General features: G+C 38.3%; 1 protein-coding gene across 1 annotated transcript; it reads right to left on the bottom strand.

The window, feature by feature from the left end:
- Window positions 1–5,268: 5,268 nt before the first annotated feature.
- LOC115810487 (carbohydrate sulfotransferase 12-like) lies at window positions 5,269–8,427 on the bottom strand. The gene is made up of 2 exons (XM_030772420.1): window positions 7,520–8,427; window positions 5,269–5,299 (listed from the first exon to the last, which is right to left on the bottom strand). The coding sequence occupies exons 1-2, from the start codon at window positions 8,425–8,427 to the stop codon at window positions 5,269–5,271; spliced, it is 939 nt and encodes a 312-aa protein (XP_030628280.1).
- Between the last annotated feature and the right edge of the window lie 1,005 nt (window positions 8,428–9,432).

The raw sequence follows: 9,432 nt of genomic DNA, 5'->3' as shown, positions 1-9,432 counted from the left end.
CCAGGTTCCACATATTTCAAGAAAATAATACAGTGATTCTTCTATTTGTTATGGAATTTTCCGTAAGCCTGGCATGGACGTTTTTAAAATGAAAGTTTCACATACACAGCCAACATTAATGCATCTGTCAGATACAAGGATGTCATACGTAATCCAAACGATAATAGTAAAGGTAAGAAAGTAACAATGGTGTCAGTAGGAATCAGTGGGTCAGTGGGAATGTACAGTGTAAAGTACAATGCCTTTTGGTCAGTGTCAAGCTTCCCACTTAGCCTTAGATGTTATTCCTATAATTTGTTCTTGAACTGTTCTCTAGCTGCACTGATCCACTTCTTTAAATAGTCATCATCCACTTTGTTCTGCTAATCATCAATAACTGGGTGAGTTATTGATGATTAGCAGAACAAATTGGAATGAATGAACAAACACAAAACAACAACTGTAGTAATAATAATAATAATAATAATAACAATAATAATAATAATCACCGGTCTGATCACCTTAATAATTTACTATTTGTACCTGTTTCTGTTTTGTTTAGCCTCGTTTTCACTAAGCGTGACTCCTGCCCTGTGTAATCCTGTCAACCCTGGGGGTATTCCAGAAATCGGATTTAGTAAAAACTCAGAGTTAGTGAACTCAGAGTAAGTAGTAAACCTCCCAATAGAAGAGCCCCATGGCTTCATTCTCCTAGCAAAAAAAAAAGCCATAGGGCTCTTCTGTTAGGAGGTCTATCCAGAGAAGGTCAACACCATGTGGTTGTAATGAGAAAGCTCAACACTTGGCATGATTTTCTCTCAGTTTCAAATAACTGTTAATACAGATCGCAAAATAGCAAGACCTAGACAAAGAAAGAAAGAAAGAAAGAAAGAAAGAAATTTGCTTTAAATTAATTTGAATAATTGTTTTTGCAGTTCAAGTTGTCTCAAAGCAGCTGTACAGAGATCAGTGCCTAAACCACCAGTGATGAAGTCCTAGGCAATATTGGCAAGGCAAAATCCCCTAAATGAAATGAATAGGAGGACAAAACCTTGGCTAGAACCAAGACTCAACAAGGGGAGTCCATTGTCCTCTGCCCAGCAAGCAGAATAAAGATATTCACAGTATAGAATGAGCTCAGGCATACCAGATTCAATGGCCCACAAAGTATTTATAGAATATCATTTGAGTTTATAGTAAAAAATATTTACGATATACAAGGTTCTAGGAGTTGTAGTTGCTGTTTGATATGGATTCATTTAATAACCAAACAGTTTTCATATTGATTAGATTGTCATTAAGACAAACTGTATAATGACTAAATGATGGTTAGCACCACTATAGTTAATACTGGGATTATGACAGATCGGTCTTGGTTTCACAGTCAGCTTGGGAGTCAGCATCACAGGTGGACCACAGGCTTAGCACAGGAACTTGCATGAAGCAGAATTACATAGGCCTCATGTTGGGAGTGGAGGCTTGGGAGTGGTGCTTTGTAGACCTCAGGATAGGTACCCCAATGTTGGGGCAGAAAGAAAAGAAAAGAAAAGAAAAGAAAAGAAAAGAAAAGAAAAGAAAAGGAGCAAGGTTGTTAAATACGTTGAAGAACTCGACCCAGTTTTTTAACCCTTTGGAGTCTGATGTAATTTTGTCTGTGCTTTTTTGGCATAGATTTAGTTTTGCCTTTGTTTACAACATAGGGAATGGACTTTCCCCTCATGCTAGGTATCTACATAACTGTCAACAGCGCAAAATACAAGAAAAAATGAAAAAACTTGCCTTTGGAATTTCAAAGTAGCCAAAGATTTTGTTCCCAGAAGTAATTTTATATAAAATTCACATTTTAATACCTCCAGTTCCGGTTGTTCCAGTAAAATAAACAGACACCAGTGGAAAGCGGCTGTAAACACATTGGACAAGTGTTTACCCCTTGTCATCAGGTGCTTCCAGGGTGGAATTTTTCTGGAGTAAGTCAGGTAAACCGCTCATCATGGTTGGCGGTGACATGGACTTCATAGGGTTAAAATGGTTTGAGTACAGCACTAGTGTTCTATCAAGCCTGATTAAAGCAGCGTGAAACCCAAAAAGGGGAAAAATCATGGGCTGCATAGTCATAAGGGGTCCCTGAGACATTGACTACTTTTTATTCCATTGTCAACAAACGTGAGTAATTGCATTTGAGTAAAAGGGAGACAGTACCGACACTCAGTTCACCAAAACACTTAATGACACCTGCTGGGTTTTGTTATTTTGGGTAGGGAATGACGGTATGCATTTTGTGATCTTGGCGTGGAGGTGAACTATAAATTATTAATTGGCTGGTAAGGTGTTGGGGACCTAGGATGGTTAGAACCTTGTATGTCGGTAACAGAATTTTGTAATCAATAAAAAATCTAACAGGTAACCAATCTAGATTGGATAAAATCAGAGTAATATTTTCCTACTTCCTAGTTCTTGGAAGAACCCTGAACTATTGGAAGAACCATTTTGACTCAACTGAAGCTTGTATATGTACATGGCCGGGCATCCAGCTAGCACTGCATTTCAGTCATTTAATCTTGAAGTTATAAATGCATGAACAAATTTCTTTGCATCATGCAAGAACAGCATGCTCCTTATCTTGGCTATATTATGGAAAGGAAGGAAGGGCATTCTAGCTACATTACCAATATAGGTTTCAAATGTCCTCGGCTCCTGTCCCCGTTCCAGTCGCCACTGAGGCTCCGCCCCCGGCTCCTGTCACCATCGCCTCAAGGGCTCCTCCTCCGGCTCTGGACCCGCCGTCGGCTGCTCCACCTCTAGAGCCTCCAGATTGCCTCGTTCCATCTCCTGCTCTACCTCCGGGCCGCCAGGCTCCTGTTCCCGTTGTCTCAAATCCTCCTCCTGCAGCTCTGGACCTGCCATCGCCTGCTTCATGACCCCCTGGGGGTAGGGGGGGCGGTTACTGTCACACCCTGTTCCTCTCGTTTCCCCCTCTAGTGGTCAGTTTTCGTTCTGTCTTCCTGGTCCTCTCATTTTCCCCTCTAGTGGTCAGTTTTGGTTGAGCCCTGTGTTACTTCCTGGTTTCTTGGTTTAGTCTTGTTAGTTTATCATTAACCCCACCTGTCTTTAGTTAGTTCAGCCTTGTTTAGTCTTGTATAAATACTCCTTGGTTCTCTCTATTTCTTAGCCTTGCTTCATTTGGTGTCTACCCCATGTCATTTTGGTTTTTCTGCCTGTTCTAAACCTGCTCACTATAAGTTTTGAAGTCTTTTGTTATATTTGGCTTAAATAAAGCGAATGCTGACCTGCACATGTATCCAGTCTCTTTTACAAAGCGTGACAACTGTATCTTGGGGGAGGTGACTCAAGTAAAAGGCAGCAGAAGTAATGGAGCAAGCCTATGAGGGACTGCGTACACCTTCGGGCTCTTTCTACCTGTTTTATGTTCCTGGGTTGTGTAATAACATGCCACAAACAAACACTTTCCCTGAGGAAGAACTGATTCAATATCCTACCAGCAGGATAAAGCACACGAAGCAGGGAAACATTTCAGAAAAGCATGGTGTTAAAAATAACTATCTTTGGTATAACCATCAATGGCGCACAGAGGTTTCCTAAATCAAAGACAGAATTCCGGACATTGTCCCACCATGCCTAACTTAATTATTAAACAGTCTCATCATAAATGACTAATACCTCTGTCTATCCTGTGACTGCTCCTCAATCTTTACCTTATGAAAACCCAGAGTAGACTTTACATTTAATCTGATGAAAAACAAACACACAAAACGGCTCGAAGTACAGGATCATCAGGTCTGCCTGGTGAATGCTGACGTGCTCATTTATGCAGACATTTACAATCACCTGATATACCTGGCATATGTCTTCATTGCAGATAGAGACTAGAAGAGAAACAAAACATGTGATCGGGTGATTAGATGTCAGACAATTCTGTCTATAATGTGTAAAAGTTCATTGGGCACATCACCTACATCTGTGCTTTCCATTCACACAATCTAAAAACATCGTCAGAGACACTTGTACCCAGGGACCTAATAGGACCGCCATCTTGTCTTTGTGACCATCATATTCATGGTTTGGTTTATGATTTATTATTACAGAACCATTTCAGTAACAATATACAACTCATCAATGACAAACACAAACTTTCTCATAAAAGGCATATCTCTGCTTTCACATTAGTAGCCAAAGTAAATAGGAACAAGCATGTGTCATATATATCGATACTCATCCATTTAGAAGATATGTGCGGCAAGTAAATACAGTAAAAACAAGGAGAGAAAATGAAAAATATAATATATAATGCCATACATAAAAACAAAATATGCTATAAAATTCAGATATGATGTTGCTTGTTTCTCATTGTGACATGAATTTTAAGTGTGCTGAAGTGAAAAAAGTACTTAATTTACTAATATCATTTGCTAGTTCACTTCAATATTTAAAAGCGTTTGCTGTTCAGTAACTGATATTTAAGAAAGTTCAGTGCTAAGTTCAGATAAGTTCAGATATTTAAGAAAGTTCTAGAATGGAACTTTTGTACAGTGTGTGTGTGTGTGTGTGTGTGTGTATGTAGTGTGATGGTGGTTTTGGATTGTGGCTAGTGTTGGTTATAGTATGTATGTGCATTACCTGAGTAAATGTATTGTATTGTAGGCTTGTCCATTATATTGTGTGACCTTGAACAGGCTGATTTCCATGGACAGAAAGGCAGTTTTGACAGCAACTGTTAAAGAAAGTAGTACAAAGATTCCTTTGATTATCACTGAAATTTCTGTAAGCATGGCATGAGAAGTAAAGATATGATCCAAACAATGATAGTGAAGGTGAGACCGAAGGAATGCAGAATAGTACATGTGAGATAGGACTGGGCAGACATGGAACAAGGACCTCAAACAAAACCTTTTTATTTGTTTGTTTAAATAAAGAAAGAAAGAAAGAAAGAAAGAAATAAAAACATAGACAGACACACAAACAAATAAACAAACAAATACAAACTTAACATGTTTTTAAAAGATTTCTGTGTGATTGACATGAATTTCTTTATGACTGATGCTTTATAAATTCTAAAAGATTTCCTTATTTCCTTAATGTGAAGGAAATAAATAATAAAGAAAACAGAAAATAAAAAGAAAATGGCATATTAAATCTAAAACCAGATGAAGTAACAATGCATTGCCAAAATGAAAAATGAAATTAGATAACTCAGTTTTTCATTTTAATTTTCTTTTCTGACAAAAATAAAAATAAAATTAAAATATCTTTTTTGTCATTTCACTTCATTAGTTAGACTTTTTCTCTCAACAGATTTTGCGGTACAAATCATGTGAAATGCAAATGAAAAGACAAAGTTGGTAAACCTATAGCAAAGTCCCAGTTTGCGATTTAATTTTTGCCATCAACGTGCTGTATGTGATAATATGAAAAGGCAAATGCAAAAGGGCATTGCGTTATCATTTCCCACTTTTTGTTTTCGAGTTCGCCTACATGTAAATATATGTAAATATATGTTCATTAGAAATGGGCAGAATAAAGGAAGCTACGTGATCACAAAAGTGCATGAAAGCCTAAAAGCACACAGAACAGCAAATCACTTTGCGAATTTCACCCTACGAAATTTCGCTCTGGGGGTGCAGTCGCTAAAACAGCAAGCAAGTCACCTAGCTCAAAAGTTGGAATGCTTAAATGAAGGTCTACAGTGGTCCATTTGCCCCAACCAGAGCCGTTGAGAGAGTTTTTTCTACCGCTCCGGCCCCGACTAAGTTCATGTAGCATATAAACAAAATTGTGTTAATGTATCCAATAAGGTCGCCCGTATATCCTTTAATCATATGCATGGTTTCATGCTACATGTAGCCTTTAGCCTCTGCCATCTTGGTCAGATTTTTTTTGTTACTCCCGCCTCTCTAGAGAACGTCACATACCAAACATATCACAAGCTGAACTGATTGGTTCTCATGTGGTTCTCATTTGCGTAAAGTTGGAAATTCACCATCTCAATTTCGCTTTCTTTGGTGAATTCGCTTCAATTTCGCCCAATCAGTGTAAAGTTTCCCCCATACAACCTATAAAAGAGAGCGAAGCGAAATATGCTGCAATGAAAGCGTGTAGTCTCTGAGAATGTGTCTGCCATTGTTATCTTCCGTGTCTTAGGCAACAGCTTTATCTAATTAACATATATTTACATATGTTTACATGTGGGCAAACTTGAAAACGAAAAGGCAAAGTGGGAAACGATAACGCATTGCTTGTTTACTCTTGTCAGAAAAGACTTGTCATGAAAATAAAAATGAAAATCAAGATATCTAATTTCATTTTTCATTTTGGCAGGATATGTGTGAACAAGTATTGAAAAAGAAATAGCAAAATGGGTTTTGAAATTTCATTTAACCGTTTTTATTTTAATTTTGGCAGGGATTACCTCCCATAGTGTAATAACACATCACAAACAGAACACATTCCCTAAGAAAGAACTGATTCAGTATCTTGCAGGATAGAGCCCTAAGTATAGGAATAGATCTGCCAATCTAATTCTAAACTTTAACCATTGAGGGCAACAAGGTAACATTGGGGCTCAGCACAAAATGGCTACATAAAAGGAATGCATAGCATAGCACAGATTTTAGCACAGTTAACCACGCTTGTTGTACTGATATATGTGTGTCATTTTAAATGTTTATGTTTTCAGATTAAAAAAATAATCTATGTTTTTCAGAGAATGTGCAGAGAAGATACGTATGACAATGAATAGATATATATGTGACAAAACCTTTTCATATGCACAGGCAGAGACATGCTTTCTATAGACAATTTATTTTTTCCCACTTACAGTAATTGCACACTGTGTCACACTGTCTCTACAAGAAGAATCAGAATCACGTAATGAGAACATATAAATCAAATCACATAAGGATAGATATAGATATAGAGCGACTGATTTCTATGTGTAAGATCACAAACAGTTTCAAAACAGAAAAAGAAGCATTTTTCTCAGGGAAATATTGTGGAGTAAAAAGTGTAGTGTTGTCAGACAGTTGCACTTGAAAGTATTCACAACATAATTGCATTGTACTTGTAAGTAAAATTGTATTTCGTCTTCTCCTGTTTTTTAGTATATTTAAATGAACAGACAGAAATCTGAGTGAAGCATTAGAAGGATGACTACAAGATTACACTAGATAATTTGTGTCCTGCCAAATCAACTTGGTTTTGAGCAACCATCCTACTGCCCTAACTAACCCAAGAAACTATTAATGTTTACAGTACAACACCTACGTTATATTTTATTTTCCCCATGTAAACAAAATGGTCAACATTCCATGTGGTTTGAACAAAATGTTACCCCCAATCACAAAATGAGTCATATGTTTAAGACTTCAAACTTTTTAGAACTAGTGAAGGTATCACAGGTATCAAGTTGAATTTGTCTGTTAAAGCCACCCTTGATTAAAAATCTCTACCTAAATAAGCACCACAGTCATGCACAGGACTACCTATACGAATACATTTCTGTCTGTAACTTCAATAATGCCCGTGATCAGAGTATCCAAACAGTTTGAAGTCACTTTCATAGATTTTTGACAGCTTTCTCTTCCACTCATCAGGAATGTTTGCATACCACTCTCTCACCCAGGATTCTGTTGTTCTGTTGGTGTAACCTGGTGGCAACTTCACAATATTATCTACATGTAGGATACGAAGCAAATGTTCAGCATCTTCCTCCATAGTTTCCATCTTTCCGATGAAATCATAGTTTATTTGACAAGGGTGACACAGGCGATACATCTGTCTCCAGTGTTCATCAAAAAGTCCATGCTTCAAAGTTTCAGGATCTGTTACATACTGGATGAAGTTTGAGAAAGATGGAAGAATACCAGCATCATGGGCAACCTTTACGTTAGCAGGGGGCCTGGAGTTATTGCCATATTTCTTCAGCATATGAACACCATACGACGTATAAAAATACTGCTCCCCCCGAACAAACTTGTCCCTGTATGCAGAGATGAGTCTAACATATGGATGTCGGACAAAAATGAACTTTGTGTACTTCTCAAGCTTTTCTTTCATCACTTGCTTTGAAAATCTGTTGAGGAAAACAACGTTTGTTCTGGCGTGGGTGTCACGATGTGAAATATCCAAAGGATTTTTGTAGGGAACCCCATTTACCTTCAGGCTCTCACTCAGCACAATCATGACACGTTTCCACTGTGTGCATCCAACTTTTGGAACATAACAGTAGATAATTCCGTGACGGTCATCCACGATTAAGTTTTCCAGTTCATGCTTAGGAATATCGTAAAATGTTCTGTTCTTTCCAAGGAAACTCAGGGCATCACTGTTGTTGCAGAAGTCACCAACGAGCTTCTTCCTGGCATACTGTCTCTGTTTCAGCTCCGGGGAAATTGGATCTGCGTGAATTTTCCACTCACATCTCTTCCTCCCCATGTTTGACTCTACAAATAGATCGTCTATCTCTGTAGAAATTATGCTATTCTCCTCTTCTTTTGAAGCTGTGGTCCAGAACTGAGCAAAGAAACAAATAATGGCAACAGATGCCAGTATTAAAAATGACTGGACATATCTTGATTGATTCATTTTTAGCAGTAATCCAAAGATAAAGGAACCAGCACCAGACAAAGAAATCCTTGTGCAGTTTTTGTGACTGGTAGAGCAGCTTCATGTCAGGCTGTTACTTAAATAGGAAATGGAACCTGCTACTGATGGGTGTGGTATTGCATTAATTTGCAGCAACCATCCCAGTACAGTTATAGTGCCTCTGCTGTTGACCTGAGCTCTTTTTTCTATGCACCCTTGACCTTCTGAAGCTCCTGTTTAAGCAGAACTGTCAGTGTCAGCTTTTTTTGTGTATGTGTGTATGTGCGTGTATGTTAGAACTCAGAGAATGAAAATACTCAGATATTTGAGCTAGTATATAAGCATTCAGTGCAATATATATATGTCTGTGTGTGAGAATCCAAAAGGAAAGAAAGTAACACCACAGAATCCCACTGAAACTCAAGACTAGCAAATACCTTAAAAACATCACATGCCTGAGATGCACAAACACACTCGCTTACATTACATTTATTCAACTGGCAGAGACATTTATCCAAAGAAACTTCCAAAACAGGCAGAATACAACCCAAGCATGTAGCCATTGAGGAGCTGTCAGTGACATAAGTCCCGCCGCTAAGTGCCACTCATACCATACTGCTCAGCTTTGTGCTTCAGCACCTTTAAAAGGAGCACTAAGCACAATGATTACAAAATCAGCAGGCAGACCGTCCAGCTTAAAGAGGCCTGGCAACACAGCAGATAGGCATGACATACTGTGACATGCATATAGCCAGGTCAGTTAGCAAATCTGGAGCTGAGAGAGCCACTAAGGAGGCCGCTCTGCAGTCTTCAGTGAGAGTGGAACCATCAAACCCCTACAGATTCACCTTAAGA

Source organism: Chanos chanos, chromosome 4, assembly GCF_902362185.1.
Source record: "Chanos chanos chromosome 4, fChaCha1.1, whole genome shotgun sequence".
NCBI classification, from domain to species: Eukaryota; Metazoa; Chordata; class Actinopteri; order Gonorynchiformes; family Chanidae; genus Chanos; species Chanos chanos.
The sequence above is the reverse complement of the archived record's forward strand: the minus strand, read 5'-3'. Positions and strand labels throughout refer to the sequence as shown.

What these genes read in the sequence shown, in the direction of transcription:
- LOC115810487 (XM_030772420.1), bottom strand. Translation starts at nt 8,427, where the DNA reads ATGGGGAGGAAGAGATGTGAGTGGAAAATTCACGCAGATCCAATTTCC. An exon ending in AAACTGTTTGGATACTCTGA is followed by an intron (nt 5,300 to 7,519) that starts TCACGGGCATTA and finishes CACATGATTTGT; the next exon opens with ACCGCAAAATCTGTTGAGAG.